The 21,110-nt window shown below is 46.2% G+C and overlaps 1 protein-coding gene across 6 annotated transcripts in view; it reads left to right on the plus strand.

Annotated features, from left to right (window-relative positions):
• The first annotated feature begins 2,869 nt into the window (after positions 1–2,869).
• PDGFRA (platelet derived growth factor receptor alpha) overlaps positions 2,870–21,110 on the plus strand; it is a 59,114-nt gene continuing 40,873 nt past the window's right edge. Inside the window, exons 1-5 of one of the 6 annotated variants that reach the window (XM_077136887.1) lie at positions 4,767–5,254; positions 6,225–6,312; positions 14,650–14,710; positions 16,247–16,564; positions 20,267–20,527. In XM_077136887.1, the coding sequence (XP_076993002.1) occupies positions 14,662–14,710; positions 16,247–16,564; positions 20,267–20,527 (628 nt within the window). In that variant the 5' untranslated portion in view covers positions 4,767–5,254; positions 6,225–6,312; positions 14,650–14,661. Of the gene's footprint in view, positions 3,167–4,050; positions 4,311–4,766; positions 5,255–5,805; positions 5,937–6,224; positions 6,313–6,756; positions 6,809–14,649; positions 14,711–16,246; positions 16,565–20,266; positions 20,528–21,110 lie in introns of those variants that run through there. The other 5 variants (XM_077136886.1, XM_077136888.1, XM_077136885.1 and 2 more) reach the window with 5 other exon arrangements.

Below are 21,110 nucleotides of genomic sequence, written 5' to 3' on the forward strand. Positions count from 1 at the left end.
CAGAGGAGAAACAAAAAGTCAAGGCAGTGGGAAATGCCCACGAAAATCTAAGGTGGGAGTTCTGAGTCGCAACTGCCCTCAACCAGGAGAGGAAGGGCAGGGCGAGATTCTGTCTTTGTTTTCAGTGACCATTTCAGTTGCAAAAAAGTTCACAGGATTCTGTTTTGGAATATTGGCTGGATCGCTACACCTCCTCCCGATTTCACTTTGTCTGAGGGCCTAGACGCACGAGGCCACTCCCCTAAACGCTGCGCCCCCTACCCCTTTCCCTAAATTTTCCAGCCAGATTCAATTTAGGATTTAGGTCTCCTTCCCCCTCAGCCCAAGGCCGACAGGACTCCGGTTTTTAACCCCTTGAGGAGAGAAAACCCTCATTCTTAACCCCTTGATGCTCCTTTAAAGAAAAAATCCGGGGGCGGGTTGGGACCTTCGCAGAGCAGCCCTCGCCGGCGAAGGTCACTTTGCGGGGCACAGGACGGCGGTCCCCGCCAGAAGCCCAGGAAGAGGAGGAAAGACCCCGCGGCCCGCCTCGGCCCGGGCAGTACTTCTTGCCGAATCCGGCTCCCGGACCACCCAGGACCCGGGGCGTCGTGGGGAGCAATCTGGAAGGATCTTAGGACAACACGGGAGGAGAGCGGTTCTGCTCGCGCACACCCCCGCCGCCCCCCAACGCGCTGGTCTGACTGACGGTCTCGCACCCGACCTCCCAAAGCCTCTGACCAGCCGCAAAGGGCAGAAAACCCGCCCATGAGGAAGGTTTAACCAACCACCTCGGTTCGTGGACCCCCTGCCCCGAGCTAACTCCAGTCCTTGAGGTTTATTTTGCTTTTGCCGGGGAGGCAGATGGTGCCCGCTCTCCATCTTTGCTTGGTCCAGATTCCACGAACTCTTCCCCCAACCATTTGCTTCCCTGGGTCACCCCCCACCGGCGCGCTGTCCACGGAGTCAGCTTCCCCAGGCCTTTCAACCTTCCAGAATGTCACACATGGAAACCTTTAGCAAAAGTTTGTTAATGATCATAACAAAGGCATCATTCAAATTAGGCAGGTAATCACTACCAGAAGGACAACTGGGTGCTTGCTGGGCTCATCCATTCTCTCTGCTTTAAACTCTCGAGGAGTTACCGTCCGAAGTCGCCCCCGCCCAGCCCGCTTTTCGGGCCCCTTTAAAGCGGCTCCGAAATGAACTGTGAAGTTACCATTTGTGGGCGGGGGAGCGCTGGGGCCCCTCAAGCGGGAGACCCGGCTAGCAGTTTCCCGGCAGCACCGCAGGCCCTCCAGGCTAGGCTTTCTGTCTCGCCTCCTGCCCTCTTGGGCACCTGGGATAAAAACCCCGCTCTCAATTCGTCTTTAACAACAGTCTGAAAGCTGGTCCGCTGCTTATCAACTTTTATTCTGTGCTCTGATTTGGGGGGTGGGGGGTGGGGGAGAAGGAATGTTAGTTCCCGTTCATTATCTACAAACATTACGGTATCCTGTTAGCATTCTGAACAAGGGGCTGTTCATATATTTGCCTTCAATGATTTCCTGAAGGAACATGTGGAAGTAATAGCGGGCTGTGCAAGTCACCCGAGCTGAAGATGCATGAGAGGCGGGCACGCAGAAGGGCCCGGGGAGTGGGGCCCCCAAGCCGAGCCCCAGGCGCCCTCTTCCTGGGCCTGGCACTCCGGAGCCCGCCCGGGTTAAACCTGGCACCTAGCTCCTTGGAGTAATTTTTTGTGAGCCTCCCCTGAGGGTCTCCCTGTGTCCACCCGGTGAGGGAGGTGATGGCTTTCCCACGTGCCAGTCCAAACCTGACCGCCTTAGCCACTCTGACTGTGTGTGTTAGTGAAGGGAGATAAAGGATGCCCCCCTCCCCTCAACTACAGAATTCAAAATTACAGCAAGCGGGGAAGGTGAAAGCTCTCCCATCCCCCGCTCTCGACCCAGGTCTGGTTCCTGGAGCGTCAGCGCCCCCTTTCCCTTGTAAGCAGCATTGTTCTCTCCCAACACCATCTCTTTGCCTAGCGCCTTGGGCACAGGATTTGGGGCTCCACTCTCAACCCCAAGGCATTCATAGGGTCCGACCCGCGCGGCGGTGGGAACACAAGTGGCGTCAAAATACTCCCATCCCCAGGACTAGAAGGTGGCTGGCTTGTTGTTGACAGTTCCACAGTCTCCCAAGCCGGAGTCATTTTCTATGGGAGGTAGCCAGGGCAACCTTACCCTGATAACTCCGAAAACAAAGGCACAATAAGTGGCTTCTTGGGAGTAAAGGTCTTTCTGTAGGAGTATGTTCCAAACCTATGCAGAGTCTAGAGTCTTTGTATTCCCTTTCAGACCCCAGCCATTCAAACACACGCGCGTGCCCGCGCGGGTACACACATACCCACCTCCCACACACACAACACATCATTGCCGTATTGGACTCAACAGTTTGCCTAATCCCATTAAAGGATTAGCAACTACAGGGCACTTTCCCTAAAAGACTCCTGGTTCGAAACAACTCAACCACTTGGAGCCCTCCAGAGAGTCCCATTTCCAGTTGGGCCAGGAGCTTCTCTAGACAGGACATTTCTTGATTCCGGATTTATATTCTCTTTGTCAATTAACAGCAATTTTATGTATTCTTTTACTTCTTTTAAAGAGGATACAAAGCAGTATGGGAGCTGAGGAAAGTATCTCCCAAGTCAGGAGGCAATCTCATTCTGGAATGATGGGCAATTTGTATTTTTACGAAACGAAACGTCTTTCCCGGCAGAGCATCAACACCTCCCCCTTCCACCACCCCCACCCCATCTGGTCTGCTTCTCCCCGCCCTCACCCCCCCACCAGTTGTTGTTGAAACCTGAGGGTTGGGGCTGGACCCCCTGGTTGCATAAGAGCAAAAAGCGAAGGCACAATCTGAAGGCTGGGAGATTCAGAGAGTCGGGAGTTTGAGGGAAACTTTTATTTTGAAGAGGCCGAGGGGGGGCTTCGTTTCCTGACAGCTATTTACTTAGAGCAAATGATTAGTTTTAGAAGGATGGACTATAACATTGAATCAATTACAAAACGCGGTGTTTGAGCCCAATACAGTCGGAGCTAGAGGGAGAGAAACAGAGGAAGAGACCACAAGAGAGAGCTGAAGATTTGGACTTTTTTTTCTCGATGTGTAGGATTTTCATTGCTGATTAACATAGGAGAAGGTAAGGGAGGGAAAAAGTGATTGTTGTTTCCATGGGAAGTCCTTGATCAGGTCCTTGGGCTGGAAGAAGCGAAGTAACTTCACTCAAACTTTGGACGATGGGGGAAAAAAAAATTTGGAACTGAATTCCTGTTGTATGCCCAGAGAATAATTATTCTGAATAAACTTCACTTGGGAGGAAGATAATACTGAGTTAGAAAGTCTGGGGATTTTAAAACAACACATTTTCCAGGCCTATTTTAGTAGTGTTTTTCTAACAACCCTATGGCCTCCCCCAAAATTGTTTAGGCATTTTTGAGGTTTCTTTTAGGGATGGGGGTGGTATTCGTGGATGCTGGGAAGAGTACCAAGTAATGCTGGGGGTGGGAGCAGAGGTGTTTTGCCCTCTTGGCATTGGGTCCTGGAAGGCGACAGGTTTTTAATGAATATTTTCATTCCTCGCCCGTGGTTTGGCTGGACAGAGATGCAGCCCGCGGTGTGGAGCGCAGCTGGGGTACGCTGGAAAGAAAAGACCGCCGAGAGCGGCGAGGAAATGGGGCTGCAGGGCGGGGGAGGCGTGAAGGGTTCGGCTGGAGGAGGCAGGACCGCGGGTGCCTGCCGGGTACACACGGCGCCGGCCGAGCACGCGTAATTACTGGACGGCGCTACGCCGGGTACAAGCAGAGTCCAGAGTCAGCACATCTGCTTGCGGCTGCAAGACGAGCAGACAGAGCTCGGGCTTGCACGAGAGTTTGGGGTGCTTCCCAGGGTGTTGCCGGGTCAGGGAGGTGCGAGGAAGAGCCAGAGTGGGCGCCGCAGTACTCTTGGATTGCGCGTCCTTGCCCGGGGGCGGCGGCCGCGCGACCGCGCGGGCGTTCTGGAGTAATGACAAACACATTTGGCCCGGAGTGAAGAAGTCGTCGTCGCCTCGCATTCCAGCAACTGTGATTTGAGGAATTTCGAACGGTGCTCCTAGGGGTCTTCATTGTGCGCGGTGGTCCCCCACCTCCCATCCGTCGCTGCGCGCTCCCCTCCTCCAGGGGAACCCGGGGCTGTGCTGCTGGCCAGTCCCGGCCGCAGGAAGGAAGAAAGGAAATCGCCAGAAAAGTGCCGAACTTCTTTTGGGGAAATTAGAAATGGCTTGGAACGGAGAGGCTTGGTTCCAGGTAAGACAGAAAGGTGGGAGGTGAACAGCCCTCCCCTCTCCCTTCTCCTTCCCAGCACTGGAATTCTGGATGCTCCTCCTCCTCCCCACCCCCGCCGTGTGTCCTTCTACGTGCGGGGATGTGTGACACTCGCAGTCTGTGCTCGCCCTGCGCCATCTCCTAGAGCCCTTCCTTTCTCCGCCGTTTATCCCCAAGGAAATCGGCTTTTTACCCGTGAGGGTAACTTCTCCAGGCAGCGTCAGGGGAGCGGGCGGCGCCCATTTGGCTGGAAAACATCTGGGCTCAGAGGTTCTGTCTGGAAAGGTCTCGGCCAGTTCGGAACGAAAGGGAGTGTGGCCCCACCCGAGTCCAGCAGCCCGAGGGGCCGGGAACCTTGGCCGCCAAGCCAGGTGTGCGGGAGCTCCCGGGTGGCCTGGTCCAGAGTTTCGGCCGGGAAGGAAGTTCTGGGCTGTCTTGCCGCGGAGGGTCTTTTCCGCAGCCAGAGCGCTAGTCTCGCGCTTCCCTCCGCCTGCGCGGCTAAGACCTCAGGATTTGCAGAAAGGCTGTCTGAAAAACAGACTTGCCATTTGGACTCCCATTTCCAAGGGTGGGAAGCTGGAAAGGGAGCGTGGACGGCCCCTATTAGGTTGGAGTCGCCCCACGCCCGCCCGTACTCACTGGAAAAGCCCCGGGCTGGGAGGTGTGGGAAATGACTTTTTGGCTCCCCGGCCGAATTGCTCAATGTTTTGGACCGCCTCGCCTCGCCTCGCCTCGCCGCGGTCACTCCCAAGCAGGACTAGTCAGCTTTTTGGAGCAAGGGGAGGCATCCAGGGCAAATGGAGCACCACAGTTCTCAGCCGCACACCTCATCCCATCAGCACCTCAGAGGAGAGCGAGTCCCCGGGGCCGCAGGATGAGAGGAAGCGGTGCCCGAGGCGTGAGCACCTCACCCACTGCAGAGCGAGGTTCTGTCTGTTACACCCCGCCCTCTACTTGGTCAACCCGGACCCTGGCGTAGTTGCGTCGCATCCCCTCCCCCATCTTCCCCCTCCCTCATCTTCCCCCTCCCTCTCGACCTTCTCCAGGATGAGGGGCCCTTCCTCCGTTCCCCTCAGGTGGGGGCCCGCCCAGCCTCACTTTGACGCCCGGGTTGGTCCCTGCTTTGGAGCTCTTGCACATTCCCGCTGTTGGTTTGACCCAACTGCAGCTGGACTCCAAAACGAGTCCAGAGAGCGAGGGGGTGGTGCGGAGGAAGCGGTGGGGAGGCGCCAGGAAGGCGTCTGCTTCTGTCCCCGGGTACTCCTGCCCTTGCTTGGGTCTTTAGACAGAGATAGAGACGCAGTGAAGAGCGGGGACTGCCAGCTCTCGGCCCCGGGACCGCTTCGCTAAGGGCGGCGGGGTGGGGAGGGGTGCAGGGGGAGGGGCATAGAGTCGGGCTTTCCAGTTGCAAAAGCGTCTGGCGCCGAGGCGGGTCGACCGTGAGCCTCCTGGGGACCGGTCGTGGGCGGCGTGCCGCGACGCGTCCTGGAGACGTGGTGGCCAGCGACCTCCTGCAGACCTTGGAGGGCGGGGTTCCCTCCTGCCTCCGAGGAGGTTTCATGTTACTAGTGGAGAAGCAGCAATTCTGGGGAAAGACTTAGCCAAAAGGTGCGCTTAGTGTCCCGCGCGTCCAGCCTCGCGGGGTTTGTGCTCGGCACCAGCCGTCGGGATGTCTAGCTGGATTGCCCGCGGTCGAAGGTGCAGGATCCAGTGGCAAACTCCTTGTTCGGACTCCGCCGATACTTGTCTTCTTAGAAGTGGCTCGGCGGCCTTTGCTTTTGTTTAAAACTGAACGCCAAGCCAGGAAAAGCAGACTAGGAGCCGGACTAGGGGTGGGTGGGTGAAATATAGAGGATCCGGGGTTTGGGGCGCTAACTTCCTTGCCTCCCACCGTAGCCCGTAGCGAAGGAGGAGCGAGAGGTTCAGAGTCGGGAGGAAGCGCGAGTGCGCGGGGTAACTGCGGCAAAGGCGAACGTCGGACAAGGTGAGCACCCGGGTTCTTAAAAGCCGAGAGGGGCACAGGCTTGGTTCATTCCGGTCTTCCTGACGAGTCGCAGCCTGCGGCTGTGCCTCCTTCAGGCCCATAGGAGGCGCTGGCGCGCGGCTGTAACTCTAAACCCCCGGGTCCCTCTCCCTCCACCCCGCCCGCCCCCCTCGCAGGTCTCAACCCAAAACAATGCAAACGCCCGGAGTTGGGCTTGGGACCGGGCGGCCGCTGCAGCGCTGAGCTCCGGAGCGCAGCAGGCAGGGGAGAGGGGCCGTGGAACCCGTGGGGCATCGCCACCAACCCTGGGAAGACCGAGCTTCCGAGGGCGTGGAGGTGACTGGGGCGAGGAGCGGCCCAAACCGCGTTGGTGTGGGTGTGGCGGAGCTGGGGGAGGACCGTGCCAGCGCAAAGCCTCCCGGCAGAAGGTTTTCGAGTCGCGGTGCGAGCTGCGCTGTCGGTGACCGGGAGCTTGAGCCGCGGGCAAGCCAGCTGGGTAAGATTCGCAGGGCTGCTGCGCCCTCTGGCGGACTACCGAACCGTAGTCCTGCTTTCCGTCAGCCCCGGGCGGTCGGCGCCACCGCCGTGTCGAAGCGCGGAGTTGGGAGCTAAGGGCGGGGGTCCCAGAATAAATAACCCGGGCCATCTTTCCCGGTTCTTGAGGGATCGTGTAGACGGCTTGCAGGGACAGTGTGGCCCTGGAGGTGCTGGATGGACGGGAGTATCTGAGTTCCCGTCCATAATTAATAATTATGTCATAATTAAATATGGGAGAAGCAGAGAAAAGTGGAAGATAAAACGGCCCCGGACGTTCTTGGGGGAATGGTCGTGGACTTCTGCTTTCAACCCCCTCACAAATTTCCCTGCTGTGCAGGAGGCCTGTTGCTGTTTGTTTGTTTTACGACCCTGCGTTATTGGGCATCGGGACAGTCGTTTCCAATTTCAGCCCACAGTTCCCGGCTGCGCGGCCGTCGCGTCCCCCGCCGGGCGGGTTTCTGAGGGTTGACAACGCATGCGAACAGATTGGGCAGCGCGGGTCCCGAGGATGGCTTGGCAGCCCCCAATCCCGGCCGCCCAGGTGTTCGCCTCTCTCCCAGCGGCTCGCCACACCCACACATTCTCCTGCGAGTGTGCGGAATCTCCAAGGTGGGGAGACTTTTGGCTAAACCAAACCCTGAGCTACTCAGTCTCCTCTCGAGCGGCTTTTCCTGCCGAAACCTCGCGGTCAGGGATGGCAGCTGCTCCTGCATTGTTTCCCTCGCTCCTGAGCCCCGAGGCAACGGCGGACCGGGTGGGGCGATGAGAGTGATGGTAATGCCTTTCCCCAGAGGTTCCCTTACAGAATTCGCCTAGGGACCCGTGGAAATTTAGGCATTTTTGGCGCAGTTTGCCGTTTCCTACCCCCATTCCAAGGGTTTTGGACTGAATTCACAAAGAAACCTAAAAGCACAATCGAAGAGAGGAAGAGATTGGAAGTTGAGATTTGGAACGTTTTCGCACAAAACTCCGGGCTGCGCCTCCTGCCTCTCTGAGAACCCCAAGGCGCAGGTCCTTGGACCAACACTGCCATCTGCTGGTTAAATTTAGGAACTGCGATGCCCCGTGGCGGGAATGGGCTTCGCAGCGATTCTAAGCTAATTGTGGCGTCGGGAGCAGGCATTTTTTTTGCTGGGTGGGCCCAAGTAAAAAATGATGACTGTTTTTTCTTTTCTTATGAAGCTGCAAGCGTTATTGGACGGACAACACTTGTTTGTAGTTTTCCGCCTTAGTTGTTAATCCTTTGCAATTACATAATCCACAAAGTGCTTTCCCACCACATCTAATTGCCAGTGGAGACCTGTAATAAATGTGGTCGGGTATTTGCAGTTTCATTTATGCTTGAGGAGATCCAGATCTGAAATTGGTGACCTCGAGCCCAATGCTCGTGTATTACAAGTTGCTCTTCCTGAAATTGTCTCATTCATTAGGTGTCACACCATTTGGGAGACAATCAAAAAAAAGTGTGGTTTTGGGCTCCTGTGGTTAAATATCTGGTGCATAGAGGAGAAAGGTTTATGAGCTTCGGTTGTCCCATAAAACACGCCCGTGTAAAAACTCCCCAGCTCCCTCCACTGGAATCTCTCACCGAGCTGAGGGAGACCAAAACAACAAAACAGGCCCTATTCCTGTGCAGAGATCCTGGTCAACACAGCCTCTGGTGGAAAATCAGAACACAGCACTGCCAATGCAGAGCTGATGATAGACTGCCTGGGCTGAAGTTATGAGAAAGGGCAGAACATTTGCAGCAGGGAAAAAAAACCTAGATATGTAATTTTCACAGTTAGAATTAACTCAGGAGAACCCAAATTAACCGGACCTTGGAAAACTGAATCTTGAAGTCACTGGTGGTTTTGGGGGCTGTGAGCAAGTCTCTTCTGGCCTTTAATCATGCCAGGGTGGAGTGAAATTCAATATTCAAGGGCTCTGCAGTGGGATGCATGTGCAGTTGGTGATCAGGAAGCCAGCTTTCTGGTTTTATGGGGATGCTGTTACTTCTGGAAACAAGGCCATTGCATTGCTTTCTCTCTGTTTATTCTCTAGGAGAGCATATTGTCTTTGATTATAGAGTCACACTCGATGGTTTTTCACTTCTGTTTGCAGAAAACAAGATGACAGCAAGTTAAAGAGAAAGTATAGTAACTGTAAGCAGATTTGTTTCTCTGTGTATAAGACTGTAAGCATTGGTTAAGTCCTATACACAGAGACTAATTTAAGATGTTTAAATAGTATCTATAGACAGCCCAGGCTGGAGGTAGCAATGGTATAGGAGTGGACAATTGACCTGGGTTAGGAATCAGAATTCAGATCCTGCTTTCCACTAGGCCAGTGATGAAGGCAAGTTTGTGTGGCCTCTGGGGCTTCACTTTCTCAGTACAGAGAAGTTTAACCACCTCAAATGTCCCTCTCATCTAAGAAACATAATAGAATTCTGCAGGTAAAAACATCCAATATTAAAACTAATAGCTGCAGTTTACAAAACACTTTCAATTATATAATTATATATAACTATATAGTTTAATCTTTACAGTAAGTCAGTAGAGCAAGCAAGTTAGGTATTACTAGTCTTGATTTACAGAAGAGACTGAGGTTCAGAGAGGTGGACTAAGTGTCATTTTTGGGATCTAGTGCAATGCTATTTCCATTAAATCTTCTGAGAGAAGCACAAGAGAATGGGGCAGGGGAGGTGGGACACAGGTCACTTGCCTGAAAGTGAACATGACAGAGCTCTCTCTTCTTCGTCTGTTTCTCTGACTTGTGGCAAACGCTTCTTGAGCAGTGATTATAGAAGATTAAGGCTGAAGTCCAGCATACAGTTGGCATGAGAAAACTAATAATGATTTTTTAAAAAAGAAAATCCATTAAATCCATTGTTCCTCCCTGCAAAGTGATTCGCTCTCACTGACCTTTCCAGTGCCATGTTCCTCTGAACTTGTATCCCCTTACTTTAATTTTCACGTCTGACTTTTGGATGAGCTCTGAGATAGGGGTAGCTGATGAAGGATGAGCATTTACTCCCAGAGTAGAAAAGCATGAGAAGTAGCAAGACCGACTCCCAGAGGTTCCTACATTGGGGCCAGTAAGAGAGGGAAGGCTCTCTCTTTCCCGTTGTTGTTTTCCATTACCACCCTGTGGGGCAAATGCTCTGCAGTTATTCACAAGTAAATTGAGTTGCAGATGAGTAACGATGTGAAATTTCACAAGTACGCCTGGATTCTAGCCGGGGGAACAACTGTTATCAGAAAAGGGAGTTTGAAACCTTAAGCAAACTGGTATTGAGTCTCAGTATTTGTATCATTATCACTTGCGCAGAGGCCCTGTTTTCATTGCCCACTTTGTGTGTCAGTAAATAATCTTCCCTGGCAGAAAGCCCACCATATCTGGATGCACAGAAGGGGATCTGGCAGGGCCTGGTCAGGCAAAATGCTCCCAAGAGCCTGCACTGTAAAAGCAGTGAGCCCCTCTTTTAAGCTTGGGAATGCTTTAAAGATGCATCGTTGGCAAGTCCCGCTACAGAAATAAAGGATATAAATGTGATAAAACTCAAGACATCAGGCTGGCTCTGGAGGGCTCCTTTGAAGTTTGCTAAGTGGATTATCAGTGGGAGGCTGATACTTATATGTACAAACACACGGCCCCTTTACTGCTAATTGCGGTAAATCAGGTTCTCCAGCCTGGCTCTGAGGCCTCCTGGTGGCCGCTGTGGTGTGGAAACTGTGTCCCCCGGCACATGCCAGGACCCTCAGAAGCCAGCAGCCAGCCAGCATTGTGCAGATTGCATTTAGGTTCACAGCACTGCAATTGTGCTTCTCCCTGCTGTGGTGAGCCAGAGAAGGAAAACGGTACCAGCTTGCATTAGGAAATAGTTGGGGGTGGGGTGAAGTAGGTGGCGGCATGCTGCAACACTGACCTTTGCATGAGTGAGGCCATATGGTGGCGTGGAGAGAGCATGGCTTTTGCATTATATGGACCTTGTGTTAGAATTCTGTCTCTGCCATCAGCTGTGTGACACTGGGTTTTTACTAAACCTCTCTGTATCTCAACTTTATTTTTTTAAATTTTAGTGCTGTAGCTTTACAGAAAAGCCATGCAGAAAGTACAGAGTCCCCCCACCATGCACAAATTTTTCCTTATTAATATTTTGTATTAGTGCAATACCTTTGTTACAGTTGATGAACTAATATTAGCACATTACCGTACTGCAACCACAGTCCATGGTTTACATTAACATTCACTCTTTCTATTGTACAGTTCTATGTTGTCTTAAAAATCTTTTTTATTCTGGTAATGTATACAACCTAACCACTTTCAAGTATATAATTCAATGGTGTTAATTACATTCACAATGTTGTGCTACCATCCTCATTATCCATTATCAACTTTTCCATCACCCCAAACAGAAACACTGTATCCATTAAGCATTAACTCTCCATTTCCCCACCCCCTACCCACAACCCCCTCCCCAGGTAACCTGTACTCTAATTTCTGTGTCTATGAATTTATTTATTCTAATGATTTATCCTTTTAAGTCTGGCTTATTTCACTCAACATGATGTCTTCAAGATTCATCCATGTTGTCACATGTATCAGAACTTCATTCCTTTTTTTACAGCTGAATAATATTCCATTGCATGTATGCACCCCCTTTTGCTCATCCATTCATGTATTGATGGACATGGGTTGCTTCAGCTTTTTGCAATTGTGAGTAATGCTGTTGTGAACAAATGTGTAAATATCTGTTCAAATCCCTGCTTTCAATTCTTTTTTAAGCATGTTGGACTTAAAGCATGAGTGAGAATTAAACTTTCTTTTTATTAAGTCACTGGAAGAAAAAAAAATACAGATTCTGTTACTTGGGTTTGAATCTTGCTATGCCATTTACCAGTTGTGTGATAGGCAAGTCTCTTAACCTCTGTGTGCTTTGACTTCCTTATCCGTAAAATGAGGACAATAATACCGATATTATATAATCATATATCATATAATATTGAGAAGATTAAATAAGATAATACATGAAATCCCTTGGCACATGAGATGTATCACCTGGGTCCATGTCCTTGTTTATCCTTTAGTCATTTTGGCTCTGCAACTAAACATTTATCAGTAGCCCCTCAAATGAAAGATAATCAAAATAGAACATAATATAATGATGCTGTTCAGAATAGCACAGCTTTTCCTACAGGGTGGTATCATAGGAATAACTGTTCCATGGACTGTCTGAGAAAGCTCCCTGCAAAGTTTACTTGTGTCACTTTTCTTTCTAATTCTTTTGATGTTGAGTGGTTTGCAGAGCACTAGAAAACTGGCCACCGTAGTGTATTTCTGAGCTACTACATCAACAAGGGCACAGGACAGGTGACAGAGGACGACTGACATTTCTGTCTTGGAATGGGAAATGTTACTATCTTTTCTGGCTCCTGAAATTGTATCCTCATCTTGTCTTTATTGCTACCCAAATAGTTACTACTTTTTATTGCAACATGTTTGCTAAGTGAAACAATTGGAATGAATGAAACAATTGCAAAACAGAGTAGATGTCCAACAAAATATACAAAAGTGCCCAAGATTGCTCATATAGGTTTATATTTACTCAAGTTATTGATGGTTATTACTTACAGTGTCTAGTGTACACTAGACACCTGCTGGGTTCTGTCTTGTGCCCTCTAAAAGAATATATATAACTAAGGTTGGAAAGAGTTGGCCTACTTTCTGTAACCTGCTTTCAGTTCTTTTGGGTATATAGCTAGTAGTGGGATTGTGGGTCATAGGCTAATTCTACACCTAATTTTCTGAGGAATTGCCAAGCTGTTTTCTACAACAGCTGCATTATTTTACATCCCACCCTTGGTATATGAGTGTTTCAGTTTCTCCACATCTTTGCCATTACTTGTTACTTTTCCTTTGTTTTTAACAATAGCTATCCTAGTGGGTATGAAATAGTATCTTATTGTACTTTTTGTTTGTTTGTTTTGCATTTCCCTAATGGCTAATAATGTTGAGCATCTTTTCCTGAGCTTATTGGCCATTTGTATGTCTTCCTTGGAGAAATGTCTGTTCAAATCCTTTGAAGAGCCACTTCTTAAAATAATAATTCCTGCCACAAGGTTATTATTATAACAATCTCTCAACACAACTTTGGCTTAATAAAAATTTGCTTCTCATTCTTTTGTTTGGAAAGAACAGAACTGTCACTTCTATTTTCTGTCCCAAATCCACCCCCCACCCCTCCCCCATGCTGCATTACCAGCATTTCATTTTCCATTGTCTCTTTTTCTTGCCCTCTGATTCCTTCAGGGAGTCCACCTTTAAGCAAAAATATATGATCAAGTACCACCAAAAGCTACATTTAGGCTGTTAGCTATCAGGGCCTCTCCAACTAGCCAAAAACAAAACAAAACAAAAAAACAACCAGGAAGGAAGGGTGGGAAAAAACCCTAAACACAGGCATACATTGAATTTCTCCTTTCGTTTTTTTAAGACAGTTTACTCAGAAGTCACACAGTATAGTCTTAGTTTCCAAAGTCAGTGATGGCAAACAATTAAGGCCATTACATTAGTTCATTGCATAAATTGGAGTTTTCTGCATGTCATAGGAGCTGGGTACAGCCCAAGCTGCAGCTGGGGTGGGGATTATGGGTTACTTTAAAGATTGTATTGCAACCAAACTTGGGTGCTCAGTGATTCCAAGCCCATTTATCCTTCCTTTTCATTGACCATTTTTGCCAAAGATTTCATCTGGGAAGCGAAGGGGGGGGGGATCTAAAATTTAGGCGAGTGGTAGCATATATGCAGGAAAAGATAAAGAAGAGGTGCCTTTTCAGAGTTGACCAGAACAGACCCTGAAGGGATTTTACCCAGGGTAACGTGACCCCAGTTTATTTTCCTTCTCTCCCTTAATTTTCTTTTCCATTCCCTTCCTTCTTTCTGCTCATCTCTTTCAATCTCTCTCTCTCTCTCCACTCCTCCTTCACATTTTGCTGTGTGAAATCAGAGTGGAGAACTTGGCTTCTACAGGTGTTTTTTCCTTTCCATGAAAATGTAGAATCAGTCTCCACTGACATTGCATTTTTTATCCTGTTATCTAATGTATCCCCCCAACACAGGAATTTTGTCACATTTTTCATTTTCTCTCCTTTATTTATTATTATTTTAAAATTGCTCTTTCTTTCATGCCAGTGGTCTAGGTTTCCCATGCCTTGTTTAGTCTGGTTGTATATGCAGCAGTTCCTAAGGAAACCCAGTCTGGGAGCTCAGCTCTGGGCCTTCATACTTGCCTCTGCATCACAAAGCTCTTCTCTAAGTGACCTTGTTTAGTTGAGTTTCAAAAACCATAGATCAGAGTGGCACTTATATATTAGCATATTTGACCCAGCCTAAGCAACTTTCTCCAGTGGGTATAGAGGCTGTGACCTCTTTATGCAGCAAGACACAAAGCAAGTGACAAACCTTTTTGAGAAAGTTGAGAAAATATATATGTTTACTTCTTCATTTTCCATAGTTCTCTTGTACTTTCAGATACCTTCCAAGACAGTAAAGATGGACTATTGAATGCAGTTGCTAAGCTTTCAGCTTCAGAATGCAGTTGAAGGCTTCTGTCATGATCATGGACTCTATTGGTTTATTTGATTTTCTTCTTTTAGGTGTCTCACTGTTTTAATTTTTAGGTGTCCTATTAAACTAGGTTCTTTTTTGACTAAAATGATGGTAACGTTTTCCATGGTGCAAAACACAAAGATATCCAAACTCACTGGCTATTTCTGTTGACTAATGCTGTTTCTGTTCGGCTTTTGACTTTTTCAGTTTTCCAGAAGAATGGGGACTTCTCGACGGGCATTCCTGGTCTTAGGCTGCCTCCTCACAGGTAGAGATCCCCCTCTTCACTGAGTGCATGGTTCTCAGGGAGTCCTTGCTTCCCAGTTTCTGTGCCCTGCAGTATATTACCTGCACACTGTGTTCAAAGCCCAAAAGAGAGAATGCAAAGTTATAGAAAATTATGTGGAATGACTGCAGACCTTCAGTTCCCTTTACCCCATTGCTGTATTCCATTTCAAAAAGAGTGCCCTCCAGTGGCCGTTTTAATATATGTTTAAGCTGGCGTTCAATTGTTATTAGGAATATAGTCCAAATTTTCTCACTACCCTTTTCCTTTTCTTGGGATAAAGATTTCCAGTAAAGGTGGATCAGATAAATTCTGCTCAAAGGAAATAATAATAGATATTTCTAGCCTGGCACATCATACTTGTCTAAAAAATGTTTAAATTGCTTGAAAATCTCAGGGTTCCCCTTTCTCTTAGAAACTAATTGATGAGTATTTTTTTTACTCTTGGGGAATCTCATTAACTTTCTCATCAGGAGAATGCCACTGGGATAAATGTTAAAATATTTATTGCAATTTCTTAGCTTTCATCCAGATATTTATGCATTGCAGATGTTCAGCAGGAATTCAATGCTTTTCTAGTCTGTGAAGTTAGCTGAGCCTGATGACATCTTCAGGTCTTAATCCATATGGATATGGTGAAATTTAACAAGATCAATGATTTAGTGCTTCTAAACTTCACTAACTATACCCCACCCACAGTACGATGGTAATCTAGCTGTACTTATAGTTCCTATCTTAACGAGTGTCGGGAATCATAGTGGTCAAATACTGAAACAAGGTGTGATTCCCACATCTGGCTGTGGGGGAGACCATTGATAATTAATCAATCATTCAATTAATTAATTAATAATTAAATATCTCTTTTCTCAGTTTCACAGGCAGGGTAAGCTAAGTGAAATTTTAGGTCCTAAGATGAACTTAAGAGTTTTCATTCTTGACCTTTACTTATTCTTATTTTGACTTAAAGTCAACATCATCCTACTTTGGTTTCTGAAATTCATTAGAAAGAGAATGCATGCCCAAATCATATAAGAAATGGTGAATTTGTAATTCTTGAGCACAAATATGCCTTGTACTTTGTTGAGTCTGTCTGCCTGCGCCCATTCTCATACCATTTTTTTCCGAAGGGAAACCTCTGTGGGGAATGTGGACAATAAAGAACCTCATATGTGCTTGAGCCTATGCCATCTTGGGATATTTTATGGTCACACATAAGTGTCTAAAATATGGAACTGGAATCAGATGCCCTCATGAGTGTTTGGAGGGGTGAATGGCAGGGTGGGGTGGGGGGTAGTGGTGTGTGTCGGTGTTGTTATTGAGGCATTTGGAACCATTTGCTGCTCTTAGCAGATGCAGTGGCTGTTATAATGGGTGGCCTTTCATGGAGAGCCAGGCAAATGGATTTTTGCACAGAAATGGTTATTGTTCAGATAAGCTGCTACTGTTGGTTGTCTTAGTTCTCTGGGTGAGACTGTCCTTTCTGGCCGCATCTTATTCAGAGCATGTTTCCTTTTACAGGGCCAAGCCTAATACTCGGCAAGCTTTCATTACCCTCTATCCTTCCAAATGAAAATGAAAAGGTTGTGCAGCTGAATTCATCCTTTTCTCTGAGATGCTTTGGGGAGAGTGAAGTGAGCTGGCTGTACCCCATGACCGAAGAAGAAAACCCCGCAGTAGAAATCAGAAGTGAGGAAAACAACAGTGGCCTTTTTGTGACTGTGCTGGAAGTGGTCGATGCCTCAGCAGCCCACACGGGACTGTACACTTGCTATTACAACCACACTCAGGCAGAAGAAAGTGAGATTGAAGGCAGGCACATTTACATCTATGTGCCAGGTGAGTAGGATGGTTCCTTACACCCAGCCAGCTTGTTATTGTTTTGTCTCTCGTGCTAACGGTGCTAAAGCTTTTCAATAGAAAAATAACAAATATTTATTATAGAAAATTTGGAAAACATGTGAGAGCCACAAAATTAAATTAAAATAAATTGTAATCTTCTTATTAAGAAATATTCATTCTTAGCAGGCAGAGTTCTCGCCTGCCATGCCAGAGACCTGGGTTCGATTCCTGGTGCCTGCCCATGCGAAAAAAAAAAAGAAAAGAAATATTCATTCTTAACGTTTTGGAGTTGTATTACATTTTTTCCCCCTCCAAAAATTTTAATGACAAATTTCAAACAGAGAAAATACTTGAAAGATTAATATAATAAATACCTATACACCAACCACTTAGATTTAACAATTATTAGCATAGATTCAACAATTAACATATTATTTTTACTTAACATGTACATATGCATGTATATATTTTCTAAAACCCTTGAAAGTTGGTTGCAGACACAATGACACATCACCCCTATATATTCAGCATGCTACTCCTAAGAAAAACGACATTCTTGATCTAACTGCTAAACTGTAATCATACCTAAGAAAATAAATAATAATTTCCAAGTATTATCTAATATCCAGTCCTTATTAAACATTTCCTAGTTATCCCCATATATCTTTTTAAAAATTTTTATCCTAGTAACATACATTTGACTTAAAATTTTCCCCTTTAGCCACATTCAGATATATATTCCCTGGTGTTAATTGCATTCAGTGTTGTGCCACTATCACCATTTTTGTTTACCAAAACTTTTCCATCACCATGAACAAAAATTCTGCCCCATTAAGGTTTAACTCCCAATTCTCTATCTATTGCGTTTTTAAAATTTTTATTGTGGCATGGCGTTTGGAATTAGTTTTGTGCAAAAAATCTGAAATATGCTCGTTTCTATTCGGTTCAAGCAAGTTCAGCAAGTATTTGTTATGCATTAACTGTATGTTAGGCTCTGTGTTAAGTTCTGGGCACACAAAAATTAATTAGGTAGACCCTGTCTTGGAGTTGCTTATAGTACATTATACTAACTTCCAAATAACCATGCCAATTTTCTGATTTAGTGCAAACATACATTTACTCTTGATGAATTGGAAGGGATTTTTTTTCTTTTTAATTAAAATTTAGAGCAAAATCCCAAATTAATGATATTATCCCCTGTTGTTTGATAAGAAGACACGGAGACTGGAGTAAGATGGGATTTAAATATGGCAGGGTTTTATGGGGGAAAGGTTGTGAGAGAAAATGGGGAGGGGTCCCGCAGAGACTGGGAGAGCGGTGAGTCTTTGGCACACGGCCGAGCCTGAGTAAAGGTGAGCGGGGAGGAAGATGGGGTGGAAGCATCCTAGATCTCTGTGCTTCCTCTTCCCTCTGAAGAGTAGGGAAGCCCGGAGTCGACTGAGGTTGGCTGTTAGAGGCCTCTGAAGGGAGTCTCCTAGGAACCGGGCTGCTTCCGAACCCCAGCTCTGCTCAGTCATTGGCTGGAAGCATCGGAGGCGTGGCCGCCGCGTAAAGGCAGTGATGGATGTCACAGCTGTGACCCTTGGTTAATTAAACTCTCCTGGGTGGAGGGAGGTGTGGTGCGTTCTCGCTGCAGCCGTGCTGCTGGACTAGGTTTAGACAGGAGCTTGAGATGCATTTTGGTCCACCCACCCAGCATTCTCGTGGGTTCCTTTGTGATTCTGTCTCTATCTGTATCTGTAGCTATATCTAACCTATTTACGCTGATTTGTACCAACAGTTAAAAGAAGGACTGTGATGTTATTCAAACATTTTGTGAACAGTACAGGCTGGGTAGAGAAAGCTTGCATTTTAAAGGAAAACTCGGTTGATGTGTTATGGCTACCAAATTGTATATTTTAACCTGAAATTAATTTGCAGATGTGTTTGCTGAAATCTTTGCTTAACAGAGTTGAAGAATTTGGAACTCTTAAAAACGAATTAAAGTAATGGCAATTTTAGTATGTGGCGAGGTGAATTATAGGGGAATACGGTTAAAAGTACTAGGTTTACAACCCTCAAAAACAAACAAACAAAAAACAACGCAAAGTGAAGAAGCCCACAAACATAAACAAACTCTTTACAACTGCTGCCATCCCTGTAGTTTTGGCAGTGGTTAAGTAAGGAGGTCTCTCCTTCAAAAATATATCTTTTGAGTGAATGGTTCCTGCGATGTGTATTTTCCTACTTTTTGGTCTTTTTTTTTTTCTCCCATAGCATTTGAATATAAACACCTTCCATCATTTATTGAGTGGGTCTAGGAGATATCCAGAGAAATACACTTGCCCGTGGTCTCACAAAACCAGCAGACCCAGAGACATCAGTTTTATTCTATGCCACTGCTTTGGTCCTGCTCCTGGAGTGAGCAAGTGTGGTGGTAATTTTATACCCCACCTCCTCTGGTTCCCCATATCCCTTTTACAACAGAGATTAACTACGTTTCACCTTTTTATTTGTTTTAAAAAAATTTTTTTTTCAATTGACTCGTTTTCCTGCCCTCTGTAACCATGGGCTTCCTCAAGGATCCTGGACTCTGTTCCCTTTTTTCAGGATGCACTTATTTGTACTTTCCTTCCTAACAATAAAAAGGCTTTTTTCCACATGGAGCAGGTGTTTCATTGGTGACTCCAGCTTCATTCACACACAAATGCTATTCTTCTGTTCCTTCAGCTGAACCCTCGACACATAGCGGGATCTGACGCTAGGAATGTAAGTTTGTTAAAAGTAGATGAGTCCTTGGATTGCGATACTAGTGGCCAATAAGAGGGAGGGATAAGGGGTATAGGATGTTTAGGGTTTTCTTTTTTCTTAGAAGAAAAATGTTCTTAATAATGCAAATGTTCTGAAAATGATGATAGTGACGGATATACAACTATGTGATGTTACTGTGAACATTGAATGTATACTTTGGATGTATTGTATGGTGTGTGAAGGTAGTTCAATAAAAATACATATATTTTTTAAAAAAGTAGTTGAGTTCTGTAGTTTTAATCTGTTTAAGATTGTAAAAAGACTCCTCTTATTCTGTACCCCCTCCCAACACAGAACCAACCAAGTTAGCCCCTGTGCCGTTGTCAGAGATCTTTTTATTTGCACGTATGAAGAGAAACGGGCCCTTTCTGAAATCGATGCTTGAGGTTCTCAGTACTTCTTACCAGAGAAGGTTAAATGGCTAGTTTTCTTTCGGAAATAAAATTCTCAAGCTATGGAATTAGAAGTTTTGTTAATTGAGAGATTACTTTTTAATCAATAAGGTTTTTGTACTACTTTTCATAGGTGATAGGAATTTTTTCTTTTTTTTTTTACCTTTTTAATTCATAATTTTAAAATTATGAATTTTTTCTCTCATTGTGAACAGAGTTGAATGCTATTATTTTATTGCCCATTTGAGTTGTTGCTTAAATTTTGATTGGAATTTCTGGCTAATACTTATATTTATCATCAGCATTTTTTAATCAGGGGATGACAATTTGGTATTAGTCCTATTTTAAAGTCACCTAGCTCTTATGATGCCTAATATCAGTGGAGGGACTCTTCTGGATATATGTGTAAGGGTAAAGTGCTTAACCTAATGAGATTAATACTAATGGGATGGTTTTTCTGGCTCTAAGTGTAAAGGTAAAAATTAATAAGCTTTTGTTTTTGTTTTTACAACCACAGACCCAGATGTAGCCTTTGCACCTCTAGGAATGACAGATTATTTAGTCATTGTGGAGGTCGACAATTCTGCCATCATCCCCTGCCGTACAACGGACCCCAAAACTCCGGTGACCTTACACAACAGTGACGGGATGGTGTACGCCTCCTATGACAGCAGGCAGGGCTTCAACGGAACCTTCACCATGGGACCATATGTCTGTGAGGCCACCGTCAATGGGAAGAAATTCCAGACCATCCCCTTTAACGTCATTTCTTTTGAAGGTACTTGTGCTTACTTTCTTTAAGTCAAAATAACAGGCCAAATAATCAGATGCATGGACGACTTTTTTTTTTTTTTAATTTAATGATGGCCACTGGTGCTGGAGATCCTGAATTCCAACTTGGGCACTTAATACACCACCTTCACTCTAAAATGTTATGCTGACCTCTGGGGCTATATAATAATACTAAGCTTAAAATTACTGAAGGCAAAAACTTTCTTATCCTTGTAAAACTTCAAAACATGGTAAAGGAATTCTTTTCTTACATAAGCCTCTTATGTTTTACTCACATTCTTGATTAAAGAGGCCCTAAAAACAAACATAAACCTGTGGGGGTTGGATGCCTAGATTAATTTTAGTAATTCAAGAAAAGTGATTTTGATTTTGAGTAAATCTCATAGTTGTAGACTTCATCCCTTTGATGTGAGTGTTTACCCTGAATAGGAAAGTATAATAAAGTCCAGGTCAGTGTGTATGTATTGAACACTTACTGTGTACATGTAGGGTGTGCCATTTAACTGTTCTGAAGGTCTTGTTTGGAGCCAGACACTGTGTTAGGTTCTGGAATAACTGGGAAGCAGTGT

This window comes from Tamandua tetradactyla, chromosome 19, assembly GCF_023851605.1.
Source record: "Tamandua tetradactyla isolate mTamTet1 chromosome 19, mTamTet1.pri, whole genome shotgun sequence".
In the NCBI taxonomy this organism is placed as follows: domain Eukaryota; kingdom Metazoa; phylum Chordata; class Mammalia; order Pilosa; family Myrmecophagidae; genus Tamandua; species Tamandua tetradactyla.